Source organism: Marmota monax, unplaced genomic scaffold (genome assembly GCF_021218885.2).
Source record: "Marmota monax isolate L192 unplaced genomic scaffold, Marmota_monax_Labrador192_F-V1.1 WCK01_AAM20220418_F8-fsc00185, whole genome shotgun sequence".
NCBI classification, from domain to species: domain Eukaryota; kingdom Metazoa; phylum Chordata; class Mammalia; order Rodentia; family Sciuridae; genus Marmota; species Marmota monax.
The window spans coordinates 3,643,409-3,664,982 of record NW_026693278.1 but is presented as its reverse complement, the minus strand read 5'-3'; the positions used below and the strand labels follow the sequence as shown (position 1 = coordinate 3,664,982).

Sequence of the window (21,574 nt, the reverse complement as noted above, 5' to 3'; positions counted from 1 at the left end):
AGGCATGTGCCACTGCACCTGGCTGAGAAAATGGTATTCTTTTGAAAGTAGGAGGCTAGCTTAAGAAGAATAGTCACAAATGCCAGATTTGAAGTTGTCTTCTTTGGGGCGTGAGCAATTCCAGGTTTTCTGATTTGGCAATGTTAGAAGATGCAGGAATAATGAAAGAGAGATGCTCTGAGTTGCCTGTACAAATGTGATTTCAGGGGCAAGATTATTTCAGAGTTCTATATTGTTAACAGAGTTAAGATCCAGCTGTTTGTCCCACAACTGTCCAGTCGACAGCTAAGTAGTTGAGGCAAAGAAAGTGATTTTATTTAAAAAGTGGCTCAGTGAGAAGAAAGTGGGAATTCTGTATCCAAAGCCCTACCTCTTAGGAAGCTGATCTCAGGGGGCTTATGTTAGTGATTCACAGGTGTTTCCAGATGGGCAGGTGTTCTGCAGAGGGAAGGCTGGATAATGATATTCAAGTCATGATGTTTTCCAATTTCTAGATCTCAACAATAAAGATCATGATTTTTTTCCTATTATGGTCTAGTTGCATATTATACAATGATAGGGCCAGGAGGGGAGGTCATTCTTCCTAGACTCTCTTACTGAGCTCCTAGCTGAAATCCCTGCAATGAGGCAGAACATCCTTCCTCAGTAACATACTGTAAACTCCCAGCAGTGAACACAGAGCATCCTTCTTCAACTAGCAACTCCCATCATGAAAAGAAACACCTCCACTGCTGAATTTCAGTATTTCAACACTGAGCACAGGCAGTAATTTATTCGAGGAAAATAGTCCTGATTTGCAAATATCAAATTGTCATTGCTTAGAGATCCAACATGGCAGGAGAAAAAAAAGGGACTGTCCCTAAACATAGCATCCCCAGCTATACCATCACCCAGCCAAAAGTCCCCTCCCCACCTCTAGCTCCTGCACCTGCAGCAAATGTCTCACCATAGACCACATCCTCACATGGTGGCCACACTGAGAAATTCAGAAATCCAGGTCTGGCTTGATCCTGGGAAATTCTCAGGGGACTGGCAGGGGATCTCCCCAGCTGTTGCAGGTGCATCTCTAGATGCCCATGCCTTCCCCTGCTCCAGACTGACATACACTGAGAGCTGAATTTTGGCAGTGACAGAGGAGTCTTGGTCTAGCTGGCCCTTTTCTCAGTGAAGCCTGGCTTGTCTCTCCTGGGAAAAAGGGATAGGTATGCCATTCTAGTTCCTCCCCTGTCCCAAGGACTTGCTCTAGCCTCCTGCTGCCTGATTTCTACTCACAGGCCTCAGAGACTCTGCCTGTGGCTATAGGACATGCATCTTTCCTAGGCACAGGTGTCTTCAGCTTCCTGCTCCATTTTATCCCCAATGGTTCTTCTCATGTCATGTGATTGTCCCACTGAAGAGTGGAGAATTGGGGATTCTGAGGCAGAGGATGACTGAGTATTTGTCTGGGGGCATAACAATGGTTCTGAGTCTCACAATTCTCAGGTCTAGCTCTCTAGATCCAAGTCCCTTGGAGCAGCCTCTGAGAACCTAAGAACCCTGGCACCTGTGGTGATCTTTGGCGATATGGGTAGACCCTTTCATAGCTCTCCCTCAGGTACCTGACTTACCATCCTGGCAAGGATCTTCTAGTTTCTTGTATTGATGAGTTAGTGGGGTTACAGAGAGGAAGGGTTTCTCATGTTAAGACACAGAGCATGTTTGTGTAAGTCTGTGTCCGGGCACTTGACCAGTACAAGGCAGAGACCTAAGAGAACCAGGCATTTTATACTTGGCATGGAGTCAGCCTGATACCCAATGGTGGTGTTTAGGGCAATTTCAATTCTTTAACTTCAAACTCTCCATCCAACTGCTTAGAATGCTCCCTGACAGAGAGAGTTCAATAGGGGGCAGCAGAGACCAACCGGGAATTGAGGACCAGAAAGAGTTGAAACTCTTCTGCAGGGAGGAGGCCTGGCATCCAGTGGAAGGCTGCAGGGGCAGCTACAGGAGGGGGCATGCAGGGATTAGACTGTGGTTCTGCATTCTTGTTGTGTTAGCTTTCCATCATTCTAACAAACATCTGAAATAATTACCATTTTACCATATGAATTAAAAGACAGGAGAAAAACGTTCATGATTTGAATCAAGAATGGAAATGAGCACAAGAATGTCAGTATGCACATCACACTTGTGACAACAGCATCATATGCAAGAATAGGTGAAGGTAGGAAGAGAGGGAACATGGTAGTAGAACTCAGGCAGCATCATTGCAAACTATGTTGGTATTGATGTAAAGTAGTTGGTGTAAAGCATGTAGAAACCACTATGAAAATAAATGTAAAATGTAGATAAAAGGATATGAAAGGTAACCAAAGTGGTATGATGGAGAAAAATAAACCAATCACGATGGGAGATGGTAGTGAATAAGTAAGGAACTTAAGGAAAGGTAAAACACATGTAGACATCAGCACATTGGCAGAAGTCTGTCATTATCTGGGATGACATTAGATGGAACACGTGAGTTTTGGTTTCAAAGTACCTAAGAAGCCAGCATCTGCACAAGGTTTGACAAAATTTCTCTAAACTCTTGCATGTGGGGAGATAGGCTTGAGTTTCTTCTAACAGAAAGAAAGCCCCTGGTAACAGGAACTTGACCTGCCATGACTTCCCGTGCATTGTGAATGCCAGTAATCTGAGACATAGGACAGGGTACGTTTTGGCACAACTGGCACAGAGTGAGGCTGGGCATCCTGACAACAGGCTCTCCAGTGACAAAAGACCTGGGGTCCTCTGGAGGGGGGCTGCTAGTCTGTTAATCCTTAACCAGCAAGTGTCAGTGGAAGGGCATTCAGAGGAAGCCAAGAGAGAAGCTGCGGTTGCATAGGCAGATTTCAAGAGTGAGGTCAGCCCTGGGCGTGAAAAGGAGGAGTCCAACTTCAGTCCCTGAATGGGCATCAGGAGAGTATAAACTGTATCTGGGGCTGCAGTGACCACATTCTGAGGGTCAGACTAACACAGGGTCATCCCCAGGACACAGGCAAGAGTCAAGGCACAGAGAGGACCTCACCTGGGAAATGCACTGAAGGAGGCTGATTGTATGTGTAAGCATGGAAGAACAGTGTGAGAAGATGGGGCTCCTAGGGTCTATTTTATTCTCCCAGCATGACTGCATGGGCCTCCTGCTAATCTCAGGGAACTATTTACCACTGTCCAGAAGTCATCCCTGGGAAGGCTTCTCTATCCTAGGGTCTTCCAAACATGCCTGCACAGTCTTATCTGGAATTTCCTCCCACCTCCAGCCAAATTCTTACTTTAGGAATAATTTTCTATGTGTTCTTGCATGAGCAAAGGGGGCACTTGTTCACTTCTCCCTGCATGGAGTATGGACTGTCTCCTTGAGGAGACTCTCAAAGTGACACTGACTCTCACCAGCCTCAATTCATAGCCCTGAACCTGGAATACACTTTGGTTCAGAGGCAGGATCATCTCTGCTTGAGGAATCCTGACAAATTATTTTTAAGATCTCAGCCCTAGAAACTATGACACTGATGAATTTCACAGACAATAAGGGACTTAAAGTTGTTTTGTCCATCAGGGCTGAATTCTGGTGCTTTTAGACATGCCACATAAAACATGGATGATTAAAATAAACATGGCTATTAATGGTACATTGCAGAATGAGATGTGTCAAAAACAATGTTTGAGGCTAAAATTGGTAGTAAATCCATAAACGTATAAGTAAACAATGAATAAGTAAATGAAAAAGTAATGAATACGTTGAATAAGTAAACAATGTATAACATGTGAAATGCATAAAAGCATGTCAACAACAAGAGGAACATTAAATGAAATGCCAAAGAGGAAACTAAAGTCCATCTGGGAGCTACTGAGAGAACTATGAGGAATGTGAGGGTCCATGGTGTCCTTATGCTGAGTCACTTGTCATCAGTGGTCTCTCAGTAGGGAGTTACCCTGCCCATGGACAGGAACATGGAAGGGCAACAGACCATCTAAACTAGACCCAGATTTAAAAAAAAAAAAAACAGCTCAGAAGAATTGGAAGAGTGGCAAAAGTGTCACCAACTGGTAAGTGATTATAACCATTGTTCAGGGAAGTCAAGGGTGGTACTTTGCCCAAAGAAGATTGAAGAAGTTTGAATGCTGAACCTCCAACTCCTCAGAATCTTCTTTGGTCCCCACAGTTGATTCGAGTGTCTTCCTATTAGTATTATGCCCAAAGGATTCATAATTTGCATGGTGACCAAACACACACTTACCTCAAAAATCTATAGATGAATGAGAGAGGTCTCAGAGGGCCCAGCTGTGCTGTGCATTTGAGGACAGAAATCAATGAAGAGAGATCTCCCACGTGGGCATTCAGGGACTCTTATGGTTTGGATATAGATGTCCCACAAAAGCTCCTGTGTGAGACAATGCAAGAATCTTGAGAGGAAAAATGAAGAGGTTGTGAGGTGTAAATTAATCCATGGTTAATCCAATGATATAGGTGGTAACTATATGCAGGTGGCCTATGGCTGAATGAGGTTGTCACTGGGGATGGGACATTGGGGTTTATATTGTGTTCTTGGTGAGCTGAGGTCTCTCTGCTTTCTGATGGTCATGACTCAAGTTGCTTTTCTTTTTCATGTCATCTGGCCATGATCTTCTACCTCACTTTGGGCCAGAGCAATGGAGATGGCCCTATATGGACTGACACTTCTGAAAGCACGAGGGGGGAAAATTCCTCCTCTAAATTGTTCTTGTTGGGTTTTCATCACATCAGCAACATATCTGACTAATCATGGACCAGGAAGGCCATTCTATACTCAGAAAGCTGCTCTATGCTGCTAAATTCTGTGGTAAATATACAGATGCCCCATCTAGTACTACTCATTCCTTACATTAGGTAAAATGAACATGGAGTCAAATGTTCTAGTTACTGTGGATTATGAAGGAATTGAAGTATCAAGAACCATGCTGGAGGTGAATCCAAGGACATATGAACAACCTGAGCTCTACTCTCTATGTAGTGGCTCAACAGATACACATATGCAGGCATAAGTCACAGGATTGCAGGGCTTCACTTTTATCCTCCATGGCTAGTATAACAGAAAGCATTCCTCCTTCTACCAGAAATATACATATAATCAATTTTGAGAAATAAACTGATGCTTTGAAATTTGTAACTCAAAAAGGCACCATATCCCACCTGTGATAACCAGAAACTCATTCCTATATCCATATGATATCCAGACCACATCCACTAAGATAAAATTATCCAACAAACCGCCAAAACAAAAAAATGCTCATCTTTTTCCAATAAGACAATAAAATATACTTTTTGACCTCAAGTATGTTCATTTCCCTCCATTTAGATATCCTGTAAGTTAAATATTGAAATATAAAGTTAACTTTTTTTTTTCTTTTTGGTACCAGGGATTGAACTCAGGATCCCTAGAGCACTGAGCCACGTCCCCAGCACTATCTTGTATTTTATTTAAAAATGGGGTCTCACTGAATAGCTTAGCGCCTTGCTTTTGTTCATGCTGGCTTTGATCTCATGATTCTCTTGCCTCAGTCTCCTGAGCAGCTGGAATTACAGGCATGTGTCACCATGCTCGGCTAAAGTTACCTATTTATAACACACTTATGTTAGATGACACTAGGAGCAGACAGAGGAAGGAAATCATATTCAAATACATTCACATTAAAATAAATATTTTCCCATAGAATTCTAATTCCTGTGTTCACCATTCATACTTTCTTCACTCCCCATTTCTAAGTCCCTTGACCACCAAAAAGTGCTTTGGCTAGTGTTGATCTCTAGCTAGTAGTGCCAGGTGGAATGGCCCAAACCATTACTGCAGACAACATAGGTGCACCAATAGCCCTGCTGAAGTGGATTGTGTTGGTTTTCTGTCCTTAACTGCAGTCTAAGGAAGGAATAGAGACATGCTTCTTTCCATGCATTGCCTCCTTATTTTGAGTCAGCAGTAGCAACCTAATTCCCCTGATTATCAAACCAATCATGTCCCAATAGCCCCAACTCAGTCTAGTGATTCTTTGTCATGAGTAGAAAAAGGTAGGCTTGGACACAGGTTACAGCAGTCATTCTTGTGTCCTCCATTTGGAACTAAGTCCTCTGCACTAGACCAATATAGGGTTGAATTACTGAAATGGGAAGCAAACATTGTGCTAGTGAGTCACTAGTGTGTGAGTAACTCCAAGTCCCAGGCCCTCATTCCAGCTCCAGGAATCCTGCCTATGCCACAAACATCATCCTGTATTGGATATGGGTGAAACCAGTCACCAAAATTCATCTTTGACTCCTCAAAAGCCAGTCAACCTTTTTGTCAGACCTGGTGTTTTAGGATGTTGGGGAAATGTAAGAGTAGTAATGGCAGGAATGTGGCTTGATCACTGCCCTTTATTGGCTGTGACATAAGCATTGTGCTCAGAAGCCCCATGTTGAATACCACGATGGTGGTTAAGGTGTTCACTAAGTCCATGGATAACAGTTTTGGCAGAAGCACTGCAGGCAAGGAAAACAAGCTCCCTCAAATGCATGTTTCGCTGAGAACTAATGTCAGTCTGCCATGATGTAAGGTCTAGTGTCATCAATCTGCTCTGAGGAACCTGCTGCTTCCCATAGGAAATAACCTCATATTAGAACTCAGGGTTGGATTCTGCTGTTGCCTCCTGGCTATAGGCAGGTCACCTCTGTGAGTGGAAATATGTTCTCATGACCACATGAATAATCTCTCTTCATGAAAGCATGGGCATTTTGTTCATGAGCTGCTTGGGAAAACATATGTATGTCTAGGGAAGGAAGCCACCTGAGATACACCAATTGAATTAAGATCCACCTCATCATCAGGATCATTTCCTTCTCAGGTCACTCTTTGTTGAATTTGACCTGGCACCAAAATACCTTCATGCTGTTTTTGACATTGCAAACACAGAATTTATTTTTTTTACTCTAAAAGCATGATGATTAAAAAAGTCACTTAAAATCAACATTGCATTTCTATGAACACAAACATAACCACAGCAGGAGCTTGTAACAGTGAACAGTGAAAAGACTGCTTTTTTATACCCCCAAATTAGATTATTTATATAACTTCTATCTTTATATATGAATATACAACTAGTGTAACTGTGCATCACGTATAACCATAAGAATGGTAAAATATATTCCATATATGTATGTGTGTATATATATATATATATATATATATATATATATCCCAAACCACTCTACTATCATGTATATCTAAAAAGAAGAAATAAAAACTTAAGCAATTATACTATATAGATTTAGAAATACTACATAAATTTAGAAATGTTGTGTTAGTATATTACTTAAATTATGGACTTTCATAAGATAGTTTTGAAAACAAACATCATTTTCCTTCAAAGTTGAATTTATTCTAAAAATCATGAATCATATTTATATTATGTGGTTGTAAATATCAAAGGGTAAATGTTATTTCTGTTAACAACTCAGTGGTTAGAAAATTACCAATCATGCTTTGGTTATTTGGTTAAGTAAATCTACCTTAACAAATGTAAATGAGAAAATAGAAAACAAATCAGACGTTTCTGAGGAAATTTTACTGTCCAAATTAACATGTAACATATTTCAAAGAAACTACATGAGAAAAAGAATGTAAATTATATCACAAATATTGTTCATCCAATCTTTGTGGAAATGATACTTCTTTGATATAGTGGGTTATATAACATTATTAAAATAATTATGCATGTCTTTTTAATTTTAATGTGGTTAGGAGACATTGCATAATCAGGGTTCACTCTATTATTATTAGACATTGTTGAACTGGAGCCCTCAGGTAGCAGTAGTGTCACACTCACCTTGTACCCAAAGCTTCATCGCCACCCATGGGACATACATGGGACTCCTGGGAGAGTGTCTGGTACTGGAAACTTGGAGATATGGGGCCTTTACCATGTGCCCATGCAGAGTATTGGGATGGAGTCTTGCTCTTGCTCCTTCCCAGATGCAAATTATCCACTATGCTGAGCCTCCTTGACCTTCTGACTGGCAAATCACACAGTTATGGCCTCATGTTCAAGTGATGACTGGTGTTGTTTTGTACCTACCAGCAACAGGCTTTGCAGCATGAGCTGTAATTCAAAAGGTGTGTAATTCTCTACAGAAGGTGACATGACTGTTCCCAAACTCCCATGGTCTACATTAGGATTCTTCTGTGGGGCTTGCCCTAAACAGCAGATTTTGTCACCTATCACCAATTCCTCTATTAGCATACATCTAGGGGATAAGGTTGTCCATACAGCTGAGCCACCAGAACCACTGTGGCATATGTCACTATATCTCCTTATAGTGCACTATATGCACATTCCTCAACTTTCACTGTAGTTCATGTACAAGCCTCCAAGTGGGAACTATTATTCAGTTATGAGAGAAACTAAATGTGTCTGTAAAAGAATATTCAAATTTTTGTGACTAAAAAAATGGTGTGACCACTTTGGAAAGCAGATTGGAGATTCCTTAGAAAACTTTGAGGGAACCACCATTTGACCCAGCTTTCCCACTCCTAAGTGTATATGCAAAAGACTTAAAACCAGCACACCATAGTAATGCAGTGACATCAGTGATCATAGCAGCTGAATTCACAGCAGGTAATCCATGGAAACAACCTAGTTGCCCTTCAACAGTTGAATGTATAAACAAACTGGTACATATGCAGAGTGGAATATTACTGAGCCTTAAAGAAGAATGAAATTATAAAATTGGCAGGTAAATGGACAGAGTTGGAGACTATCATGGAACAAAACAAGTTCCAAATATATTCTCTGATAAATGGATCAGGTCCATAATATTCTGGGGGAGAGTCAAGGAAAGAATGAGAAATTTTGGATTGAGCAGAGGAGAGCAGGTTAAGGGGAGGGTGTGTGGGGGTGAGATGGTGGAATGAGAAAGACATTACTACCCTTTGTATGGTATGATTTAACAAATGGAGTGACTCTGCATCATGTGCAACCAGAGAAATGAAAAGCTGTGCTCTATTTGTGTAAAAAAAATTCAAAAAATTTAAATATCTAGACTTTAATTTTCTTGGTAGGAACTTTGGCCCCAGAGGATTTACAGCTAAAGAGCTTGAGACAGAAAATGGATGTAAAACAATGGCCTGAGGCAAAGGCTCAGAAAGAGATAAAGCGAAGGAGGAGCAAACAGAACAATCTGAATCGGGGGCATATACATGAAGATTCAGATGTACTAATCACTGTAGAAGATGCTCAGAATAAAGCAAAGTAAAACTAAAGACAGCAGTTATGAGCTTCTGATTCTGAATGACACCTGCAGAGATGCCAACATTAAATCACCAGCCCTTGCCTTTTCTCTTGTGGCAACAGCCCTGGCTGCTCCAAGGATCATAACTGGGGCTGCACATACCAGTGACCCTGAGTACTCTTCTCTAGCTGACCCTACCATAATGCCTTTGATCAGACAAATACAGACCTCTGTCATGCCAAAAGGAATTCCTCACACTACTGCTGTGATTGTCCCTCCAGGGCCAGAGGCTGGGTTGATCTACACACCCTACAAATACCTTACACATTGGCATCAGCCACTTCAGTCCTGGAGTACCCTATTGAACTGAATGGTGTATGAGGTGCAGTGTCTACTAAAGTTTGAAGGCACAATATGTGTGTCCATCCTTTCCAAAGGATTGTGACCGAAGGTGGAGCTGACACTGTCAACTAACCTATGAACTTCTATCTCTGAACTCTTTGCCCAATAATGACCTGACCAGCCTGCCTGCTGATCACTTAAGTGATCATTGCCTTTGCTTGCCTGTGCTCAGTGCAGCAAGATGAGGGACTTGTTTGTTCATTTGTCTTACCATCTAGACAAACAAAATACAAATAAAACATTGTCTTCCAGCTCAGCTTTTTGTCCACCAACTCCACCCCTGTGTGGATGAAAGTGGTTCTAGAACCTGTACTGAATAATAGTAAGGTATTAGGGACCAAATCATTCCAAGCACTGATCATCTTTCAATGTCTACCCCAAGAGACTGGTAAGAAGGCTTCCATGGGAGACATATGGCCCTTGACTACACAGTGACAGAGGGAGTAACAGTGAAAGACTTCTAGGAAACTTTTCTTCTCATAGCAAAGTCACACTCTCTCTGAATGAACTGTGTGCTGATGCAACATTCATGAACTTGGTCAGGCAAGTCATTGGTGAAGTGATTTGAAAAGTATTCAAATTTCATGTACTGTTCAGTCACTACAGTGCCCTCCAAGGGCAGAAGGTGCATTTTTAAAAATACATTTCCTCTCATATCTGAAGTATACGAAGATTATGCCATGAGAGAAAAACTTAAGAAGATGTTTTAAAAGTAATGCAAAGAACAAAAGTCCAAAAAACGATTTTTTTAAATTTCAGAGTTATTTAAGAGCTAAAATTTAAGAGTTATTGGGATAGAAGAAGGCATAGAGGACCAAATCACAGGAATATACAATCTATTCAATGAAATAATACCAGAAATCTTTCCAAACATGAGGAATAAATTGGAAATCCAAATTCAAGAAACCTACAGGATGCCAAATGTACAACATCACAACAGATCCACATCAAGGCACAGTATAATGAAAATGCCCAGCATACAGAATAAGGAGAGAATTTTAAAAGCCACGAGAAAAAGGAATAAGATTACATATAGGGGAAAACCAATTGGGATAATGGCAGATTTTTCAACCCAGACCCTGAAAGCTAGAAGATCCTGGAACAACATATATCAAGCTCTGTAAGATAATTGGTGCCAATCAAGAATCTTGTATCCAGCAAAATTAAGCTTTAGATTTGAAAATGAAATAGAAACCTTCCATGCTAAACAAAAGTTAAAAGTATTTATAACTAGACAACTGGTGCTACAAAACATCCTTGGCAAAATATTTCATGAACAGGAAATGAAAAACAGCAATGAAAATCAACAGAGGGAGGTATGCAGTAAAGGAAAAAACTAATCAAAGAGGAAAACCAAGTCAAGTTAAATAACAAAAATAAACAAATATGGCTGGAAATACAAACCATGTCTCAATAGTAACCCTAAATGTTAATGGCTTATACTCAACAACAACAACAACAACAAAAAGATATGGGTTGCAGATTGGATAAAATAAAAGACCCAACAATATGCTGCCTGAAGGTAACTCATCTGATATGAAAAGACATATACAAACTGAAAGTAATAGGTTTGGAAAAATCATACCACTCACATGGACTGTGTAAGGAAGCAGGGGTTTCTATACTCATATCAAATAAAGTAGACTTCAAGTCAAAGTTAATCAAAACGGATAAAGATTGACATTACATACTGCTCAAGGAACCCTACACCAATAAACCATAGCAATCATAAATATATATGCCCCAAACCTTGGTGCAGCTATGATCATCAAACAAACTCTTTTCAAGTTCAAGAGTCAAATTGACCACAACACAATAATCTTGGTTGACTTTAACAGACCTCTCTCATCACTGGATAGATCTTCCAAACATAAGTTGAATAAAGAAACTATAGAACTCAATAACACAATCAATAACTTAGACTTATCTGACATATATAGAATATTTCAACCTGCACCAAGTGCATACACTTTCCTCTCAGCAGCACATGGATCCTGCTCTAAAATAGACCATATAATGTGCCACAAAGCAACTCTTAGCAAATACAAAAAGTTAGAGATACTACCATGCATTTTATTGGATCATAATGGAATGAAATTGGAAATCAACAACAAAATAAAAAACAAAATTTTCTCCATCACTTGGAGGCTAAACAATATGCTACTTAATGAACAATGGGTTCCAGAAGACATCAAGGAGGAGATTAAAAAATTCTTAGAAGTAAATGAGAACATAGACACAACATATCAAAATCTCTGGGACACTATGAAAGCAATACTAAAAGGAAAATTCATTGCATGGACTTTATTTCTTTAAAAAAAGTAAAAAAATATATGACCTCACCCTACATCTCAAAGCCCTAGGAAAAGAAGAACAAATCAGTAGCAAAAGCAGAAGACAAGAAATAATTAAAATTAGAGCTGGAATCAATGAAATCAAAATAAAAGGAACAATTAAAAAATTGACAAAACAAACAGTTGGTTCTTTGAAAAAATAAATAAAATTGATAGACCCTTAGCCACGCTAATGAAGAGAAGAGAGAGCTCAAATTACCAGCATACGTGATGAAAAAGGTAATATCACAACTGACACTACAGAAATACAGAGGATCATTAGAAATTATTTTGAAATCTTAAAACTCCAATAAAATCGAAGGCATTGAAGGCATTGACAGATTTCTTAAGTCATATGATCTGCCCAGATTGAGTCAGGAAGATATAAACAATTTAAACAGACCAATATCAAGTGAGAAAATAAAAGATGCCATCAGAGGCTTACCAACCACGAAAAGCCCAGGACCGGATGTTTACACAAGTGAGTTCTACAAGTCCTTTAAAGAAGAACTAATACCAACACTCTTCAATTTATTTCAGGATATAGTAAAATAGGCAGTCATTCCAAACTCATTTTATGACGCCAATATCACCCTGATCTCCAAACCAGGCAAAGACACATCAAAAAAGAAAACTTTAGACCAATATGTCTAATGAACATAGATGCAAATTTCTCAATAAAATTCTGTCAAATCTACTACAAAAACATATCAAAAAATTTGTGCACCATGATCAAGTGGGATTCATCCCAGGGATGCAAGTTTGGTTCAACATACAGAAATCAAAAAATATAACTCACCACATCAATAGACTTAAAGGTAAAAATCATATGGTCACCACAATAGACACAGAAAAAGCATTTGACAAAATACAACATCCAGTTAAGTTCAAAACACTAGAAAAACTAGGGATAACAGGAGCATATCTCAATGTTTTAAAGGCTATCTATGCTAATCCTCAGGCCAACATCATTCTAAACAGACAAAAATTGAACGCATTCCCTCTAAAATCTGGAACAAGACAGGAATGCCCTCTCTCACCACTTCTATTCAACATAGTTCTTGAAACATTGGCCAGAGCAATTAGACAGATGAAAGAAATTAAAGGAATACACATAGGAAAAGAAGAACTTAAATTAGCACTATTTGCTGACAATATGATTCTATACCTAGAAGACCCCCAAAACTCCACCAGAAAATTTCTAGAACTAGTAATTGAATTCATCAAAGTAGCAGTATATAAAATCAAAACCCATAAATCAAAGGCATTTCTATATATCAGTGACAAATCCTCTGAGAAGGAAATGAGGAAAACTACCCCATTCATAATAACCTAAAAAATAAGATAATTGGGAATCAACTTAACAAAAGAGGTGAAAGATCTGTATAATAAAAACTACAGAAGCCTAAAGAGAGAAATCAAAGAAGACCTTAGAAGATGGAAAGATCTACCTTGTTCTTGGTTAGGCAGAATTAATATTATCAAAATGACTATACTACCAAAAGCACTATACATGTTTAATGCATTTCTCATCAAAATTCCAATGGCATTCCTCATAGAAATAGAAAAAGCAATCATGAAATTCATATGGAAAAATAAGAGACTCAGAATAGCTAAAGCAATCCTTAGCAGGATAAGTGAAGCAGGTGGCATCACTATACCAGACCTTAAACTATACTACAGAGCAATAGTATCAAAAACAGCATGCTATTCACACCAAATCAGTCTTGTAGACCAATGATAGAGAATAGAGGACACAGAGAGTAACCCCCCAAATTACAATTATCTTATATTTAAAAAAGGTCCTAAAAACATGCACTGGAGAAAAGAGAGCATCTTCAAAAAATGGTACTAGGAAAACTGGAAACCCATATGCAACAATATGAAATTAAACCCTTATCTTTTACCTGCACAAGACTAAACTCAAAATGGTTCAAGAACCTAGGAATGAAACCTGAAAAACTCTGTGCCTAACAGAATAAAAAAGTAGGCCCTAATCTTCATCATGTGGGATTAGGCCCAACTTCCTTAATAAGACTCCTATAGCACAAAAATTAAAAGCAAGAATCAATATATAGGATAGAATCAAACCAAAAAGTTTCTTGAAGCAAAAGAAACAATCTGTGAGGTGAACAGAGAGCTTACATCCTGGGAGCAAATTTTTACCCCTCACACATCACATGGAGCACTAATCCCTAGGATATATAAAGAACTCAAAAAGCTAAGCACAAAAAACAAAACAAAACAAAAAAAAAACTCAAATAACCCAATCAACACATGGGCCAAGGACTTGAAAAAACACTTCTCAGAAGAGGATATACAATCAATCAACAAATATATTTTAAAAATGCTCATCATCTATAGCAATTAGAGAAATGCAAATCAAAACTACTTTAAGTTTGGGCTGGGGATGTGGCTCAAGAGGTAGCACGCTCGCCTGGCATGCGTGCGGCCTGGGTTCGATCCTCAGCACCACAAACAAAGATGTTGTGTCCACTGAAAACTAAAAAATATATATATATATATATATATATATATATAAATAAAATTCATTCTCTCTCTCTCTCTCTCTCTCTCTCTCTCTCTCCCTCTCCCTCTCTCTAAAAAACTACTCTAAGTTATTATCTCACTCCAGTCAGAATGACAGCTATTATGAAGACAAACAACAAAAATGTTGGCGAGGATGTGGAGAAAAATCTACACTCATACATTCCTGGTTGGACTGCAAATTGGTGCAGCCAATATGGAAAGCAGTATGGAGATTCTTTGGAAATCTGGGAATGGAACCACCATTTGACTCAGGTATCCCTTCTCCTTGGACTATACCTAAAGGAATTAAAAACAGCATACAACAGGGACACAGCCACATCAATGTTTATAGCAGCACAATTCACAATAGCTAAACAGTGGAGCCAACCTAGATGCCCTTCAGTGGATGAATGGATTTTAAAATGTGGCACATATACACAATAGAATTTTATTCAGCAATGAGAGAGAATAAAATCATGGCATTTGCAGGTAAATGAATGGCATTGGAGAAGATAATGCTAAGTGAAATTAGCCAATCCACAAAAAAAATGCCAAATGTTTTCTCTGATACAAGGAGGCTGACTCATAGTGGGGTAGGGAGGGGGAGCATGGGATGATTAGATGAATTCTAGATAGGAAAGAGGAGTGGGAGGTAAAGGGAGGGGCAGGGGATTAGAAAGGATGGTGGAATGTGATGGGCATCATTATTCAAAGTACATGTATGAAGACTTGAATTGGGGGTCAACATACTTTATATGCAACCTGAGATATGAAAAAATTGTGGTATATATGTGGGATAAGAATTGTAATGCAAAAAAACCCCAGAAAGTAATTGTGTTAAGGCATGAATTAGTGTGAACATACTTAATATACAAAGATATGAAAAATTGTGCTCTATATGTGTAATAAGAGTTGGAATACATTCCACTGTTGTATATGTAAATATATAAAATCAATAAAAAATTCATATGCCATTCAGTCACTACAGAGCCCTTCCAAGGGCAGAAGTTGCAATTTTTAAAAAAATTTCCTCTCATATATGAAGTATTAGAAGATTGTGCCATGAGAGAAAAACTTAAAAAGTTTTAAAAGTAATGCAAAGAACAATGCTGCAACACTATTTTTTAAAAGATGGATACTTGATTTAAAATTATTGAACCTGTATTTTATACCTCCTTATTAAAATTTTGAGAACAAGATACAATCATTCTGTGTCACATTACTAGGCAAACTGTTGAAGTACTGTTTTAAACCTCCCTGTATATAAAATTATCATGAAGGATGTAAAACCCATAATTTCCTTTTTGCTGTATGCATGTAATGAAATTGTAGATAGAAGTGTATTGCATTAAAAAATGAACAAAAACTAGACACTTTTACTATACAAGACTGCTGATGAAGAAATGTGTTTGTGTGTGTGTGTGTGTGTGTGTGTGAAAGAAGATATCACAGGGACAAATGAGTTGTGGCTTTGAATTACATGATGTGTGCCACATGACCTTAATGCAAATTTGACAAATTTGATACTGTAAAAAATTGATAACTGTTCTAATATCTGAGTAGTAAGTTTTTAAAAAGTTTTAAAAACATGTCATCATGGACTCATTTTGGTTGTTACAGTCATCAATGTCAACCCAAAAAATTCAGAGGTAAAAATTATGTGTGATCGAAACACCAGTTGACAGACAAACTTAGAGCTTTATTCTATTCAGAGAAGGCAGATGCATTGGAAATCTTTATTTTTTTAATACTGGAGATAATTGTATACCTATCAAAGTTTTTACAAATATGATTTTTTAATTTCCATTCTGGACAACAGTGGTCAGCAGAATCATCAGTTGGCACCTTCATGGTGACCTCTCCATCACCTTGTCTCACTTGAACTGTTTTAATTTTATGCTCTGCAGTAGTCAATTATTTGTATTCAGCTAGTTCTCCTTTAATGTGCCACTGCTCTGTCTTTGTGTTACACATTCTGTTGTTTTGATTTATTTACAATACATGCTGTGCCATTATGATTTTAACTTTGTTGTGTTGGTTGAATAACTTGTAATACTTAAATGCTTGAGGTCACAGTGAAAAACCATACCAGTATTTCTTTCAGCTCCATTTCAAATATATTTATTTGATACCAGTATTTCTTTCAGCCCCATTTCAAATATAATTAACCTGAATATTTTGGATGTTTATCAAAGGTCTTTTATGAGGAAAGTAAATTTATGAAATAATAGATGTGTAACATATATGAGTAATGTTGGCTTTGAACAAACTTTGAAAACTTAGTTGACAAAATATTGGATCACCTGAAAAGAAGCATGAATTTTGAAATCTGAATGCCTTGGTTCTCAGTATTATCATTCTTTTTTCTTATATATATATTTTAAATTATCAATGGACCTTTATTTATTTATATGAGGTGCTGAGAATCAAACCCAGTGCCTCACATATGTGAGGCGAGTGCTCTACCATTGAGCTACAACCCAACACCATCATTCTTTTAAAAAAAAATATTTTTAGTTGTAAATGGACTCAATGCCTTTATATATTTTGTTTATTACATGTGGTGCTTAGGATCAAACCCATGGCCTCACATGTGTGAGGTAAGTACTCTACTACTTAGCCACAACCCCAGTCCCTGTATTATCATTCTTTATTGAATTTATTTCTTATTAAAGTATATAGTTTTTAAGACATTTTTTACAGTATTATGTAACTTCGAGCATGGTTAGATTAGAGTGATGCTCATATGTTACCATAGAGCAGACATTTATATTTTGTCTAGACTTTATTATATCAGTAGTTTTCATGCACTATATATATACAGCAAGCAACCTATTTCCAATGAGAAACATGTCAGTTAATGTATTTAAAGCCATCGTTACAAGTTTGTAATGTATGTTTTCCAACTTGTTTTATATGTATGTGATGTATTACAAAAAATATTGTTCTTAATTGAAAAAAGGATATAAAATGTAAAACCACAATTTTTCATAAATGAATATTGCCAATTGTTTCCCAGCCCTTTCTTATATTGGGTGTTTTGACTTGAGATACAGTTAGCTAATGAATGGATAAATTAATTAAACACTTATGAAATTCAGTTGGGATTTAACTTAGCTTGTAATTTAATTATTTGTTTCTTTATTGCATCCATTCACCCACATCAATAATTTAGTGAATGTTATAATACCAATCTAAAAAACAACCAAAAAAGCAAACTGAGGGGTATGAGAGGAGAGGAGTGATGGTGATGGAAGTTACCAGGTAAAATCTTTGTAATTCATCAAGATCTGCCTCAGGAACATATTCCTCTTTTAGTGTGTGTGTTTTTAAAATTTGTTTTAATTAGTTAAACATGACAGTACAATGATCTTGACATATCATATTTTTTAATAAGATGGGGTATAATTTCTCATTTTTCTGAGTGTACAGGTTGCAGAATCACATTGGTCATGCAGTCATGTATATACATACAGCAATACTAATGTCTATTTTATTCTGCTGACCTTCCTTTCCCTCCTTCCCCTCCCCTCCCCTCCCATCAGTTCTCTCTACCCAATCTAATGTGACACACTTCTTTTTTTCCCTCACATCATCATACATGTATTCTGTATAACGATGAGGGTCTCCTTCCATCTTCCGTGCAATTCCACTTCTCCCTCACTTTCCCTCCCACCTCTCTTCCCAAGTGTGTTTTATTTTACAGAATGAATTTAAAAAGCAACTGTTACCAAGTAAATATAATTTAATATAAAAATTTACCATGAATTACTAATATTAAAATTATTAAACAAAGAACATATAAGTCTGCAAATTCCATACAATATAGACAGTTATGTCTTTGGAAACGAAAAACAAGCTCCTGCTCCGAGTCTTACAGGTTAATTTCAGCTGCTGTGCACTGCAGGTATCATCTCTCCTGTGCCTCAGGGCCAAAATCTCTGCTCTCCCAGGTGTCTTATGTGGTCTATAAAACAGAACAAGGTAAAAAGGTCACTTGGGATGAGTTGCTGGCCACAGAGAGTGGCCAGGACCACAATTGTCCTCAGGAAATGCAAGATGAACTTGGGCCCTGATCTCTCCTGGGGTCTGGGCAGGGAGCACTGAGGCTGGTATGCTGCCCTCAGCTGAGGGTGTTGTCTGTGGGAAGAGTGTCTATGAATGTCCTCAGGAGGAAATTCTCATGGATATTCACCTTCAGAACCTTCTGAGGCTGCTTCCCTAGAGAGTGAACATGAGACAATGGGAAGAGTTCTGTAGGACATTTGGGTGTAAAGGCTGAGTAGCATACATCTGGGACCCTGAAGAGCAGCATCTGTGATGACACAGGGTGGAGCAAGGACCCTGGCTCCTCCAGCCCTACCCTCTGTAGTGCCATTCCTCAGAGAGCTTCCTGCACTGATTTTAACCAAATTGTACCTTCCCTTGCATGGCCATGGTCACATGCAACTATGGAACCTTCAGTGCTCTAATTGATTCTTATGGATTGCAACAAAGTGCAACAAAGAAACTTAAGAAAGCAAAGGAGAATATGTGGACTGATTTGACCTCTGCTCTCCTTCCCATTCTTTCCAGACTCACATTTCCTCTTCCTAAACTGCTTTATCGCCTTTGTTGCATTGAGCCCACATATTAAAACAGGAGAGGGCCCCTGGAAACAATTCATGTTAGGGGACCTACATTCCAATTGTGTAATCTTGACCTAGGAAAGGAAGGATACATTCATGCATGCTCAGAGCCAGCAAAGGCAGGAGAACCCAGCTATTCAGTGGTCAGTAAAACAGAACCAGATTGTTTGTGTCTCATGTATCAGGCAACAACTCAGTATTTCTGATGCTCCCTACAACTCAAACTCAGTGTATGGGTATGCAGTATTACTCAGCATGATTCAGTGGTGTTGCCTGTGGTAAAAAAAAAAGTAGGGAAAGACTAAGAATGTTAGTGCAGAGAGATTGAACAGACATTGAAGGTCCAAGGACCTCAAAGATCTGGATGAGGAAAGCACCTTTAGAAAAGTCATAAAATGTGGGAAAGATGAAACATGGAAAATCTACAGAGTCTTTACATAAGAAAGAATAATTAAGAGAAACCAATAGAAAATCAATTACTTGCAGATTTCTTGTCCTTTTTTCCTCCTTCTCATCCTCTGAATCACTTTCTATGTTTTCTCTGTGGACCATGGCCATGATGGTGATGATGTGGCCTTAGAAAAAGGAAAGGCAGAGTTAAAGTCAAGGTGAGAACTTAAGTTGCTCCTGTTCCTGGTGTTCTAGAACCCACAGTCAAAGCTCTCCATTCTTTTTCTTGTCTGCATTCCTGTCTCCTGGCCTCCATCACCTCACCTCTGCAATGAGAAATAGATCTAGCATCCCAAGAGCTCTTTTCCAGTTCACATTCTGCCATTGTACTTGGTAGGGATTCTGTGTCATCCTGTTACTCCAAGAGGAAGCCACAGTCTCCCTGATTTTCTGGACTTAGGCCTCTTAAATACAAGCAAATTCAGATTTTCCTCCTAGTCCCAGGGCTTGGGAATTAGACGAAGACTGGAGGTTAGAAACATGTTCAAGGAGGAACTTCTCCCCACTCTTTTACAGGAGAACACAGTGGCCTGTCCAGGGAGCACAGAAACAATTTTCTTTAAGTTGCCCACATTTGGGAGTTCATTTTCAACCAGAAATAGACAAAACACAGAAGAGAAAGTGCTGCTCTAAAAGGATAACAATCAGAGGGGAATTGTGACTTCTTACTCACTGCTTATCACTAGTGAGAGCTTCAATTACAGGTTTGCAAAGTGCTTCTAAGAAAGTATGTCCCACTAGATTCTTTCCATTGTGGGTCAAACCTAAAGTGTAGATCTTATTTCTTTCATGCACAATGCCAAAAAATAATCAATAATGAAAGCCAAGCTACTTGATGTTTATTAGAGGCAAATTTAGGACAGAATGGGACTTAACATGGAAGATTGTGTTTACCTGGCAAAGCAAAAGTTGTCTTCTTATGAACAGGATGTCAGAAGGTCTACTAACTCTTCTTTTATGAAAATAATACATATTTCTGTTTTTTTTCTATTTTATTCCCATTCCTCATTTCCCACATGAGTAGGTGAACTCAAATCTTACCATGAAACCTTTCCCATTTTGTCATACCCCAAGGGCTGTTCCTACCTGGAGGCTCTTCCTCGTCACAGCTTGAATCATAATCTTTGCTCCATGTCCAACCTTTAGAGACACAGACACCATCAACAGAGTTACTTAAGATTGACTCATTCTTTCTTCTACACAACTAAGCTTATGATGGTTGCTAGGGTTGGATGTTTTTTTATCCCACACTGGATTGTGTGATTGAGGCTTGGTCCTCAGTATGGCCACAATGAGATTTGTGAAATCTGTGTGAGGAAGGGTCTGCTTGGAGGTGTTGAGGACATTTGACTGTATGAGAGTCAGAAGTAAGAATATAGATTTCTCAAACCCTTGTTAGATCCTGTTATATAAGAAGAGCAAATGAATCAACTGATCCCTGCTGGCTTCGTGTCTCCCCATGTGATGTCTCTCTCCTGCACCTGCATCCCTGCTGACACCACCAATCATGCAATGCAGCTAAGAGGGTATTCACTAAAGCCAAGTGTTTGCCAGTGCCATGCTCTTGTATCTCCAGAACTGTAAGCTAAACACACCCACCTGTATAATTTATTCAATTTCTGGGTTTCGTTATTGGAAAGAAAAATATAGTGATACTAATATTAATAGTCAGGATCATCTTCATCTCTGTTCTGGGTTCTCAGACCCTCTCTGAGTTCTGGGGAGTCAGAGGCCTCAAACAGGATGCTGCAAACAATTGCAAACCTTCTAATGAGAGAGTGGAGCTGTAAGGAGTCAAATTTTAACTACTTTCTTCCATTGGAACATTATCCCTCTCTCATTGAAACAGACCAAGCTGACATGCAAACTGTGATGCCAACAGTTTCAGGAATATAAACTCACAGAACATACACTGTGCCATCATCAGAGCAGCGGCCCAGAAGAGAATGGCAATGTTCTCTGCTTTATGCACATGG

General features: G+C 38.6%; 1 protein-coding gene and 1 pseudogene across 1 annotated transcript in view; one reads left to right on the top strand and one right to left on the bottom strand.

Annotated features, from left to right (window-relative positions):
- The first annotated feature begins 6,459 nt into the window (after positions 1-6,459).
- LOC124100849 (KH domain-containing RNA-binding protein QKI-like) lies at positions 6,460-9,637 on the top strand (annotated as a pseudogene).
- An 8,207-nt stretch (positions 9,638-17,844) lies between these two features.
- Positions 17,845-21,574, bottom strand: part of LOC124100848 (uncharacterized) — a 49,760-nt gene continuing 46,030 nt past the window's right edge. Inside the window, exons 8-10 of the mRNA XM_058583179.1 lie at positions 20,685-20,738; positions 19,629-19,723; positions 17,845-18,487 (exon numbers count right to left, since the gene is read on the bottom strand). Coding sequence (XP_058439162.1) covers positions 18,479-18,487; positions 19,629-19,723; positions 20,685-20,738 — 158 coding nt within the window. The 3' untranslated portion in view covers positions 17,845-18,478. The remainder of the gene's footprint in view (positions 18,488-19,628; positions 19,724-20,684; positions 20,739-21,574) is intronic.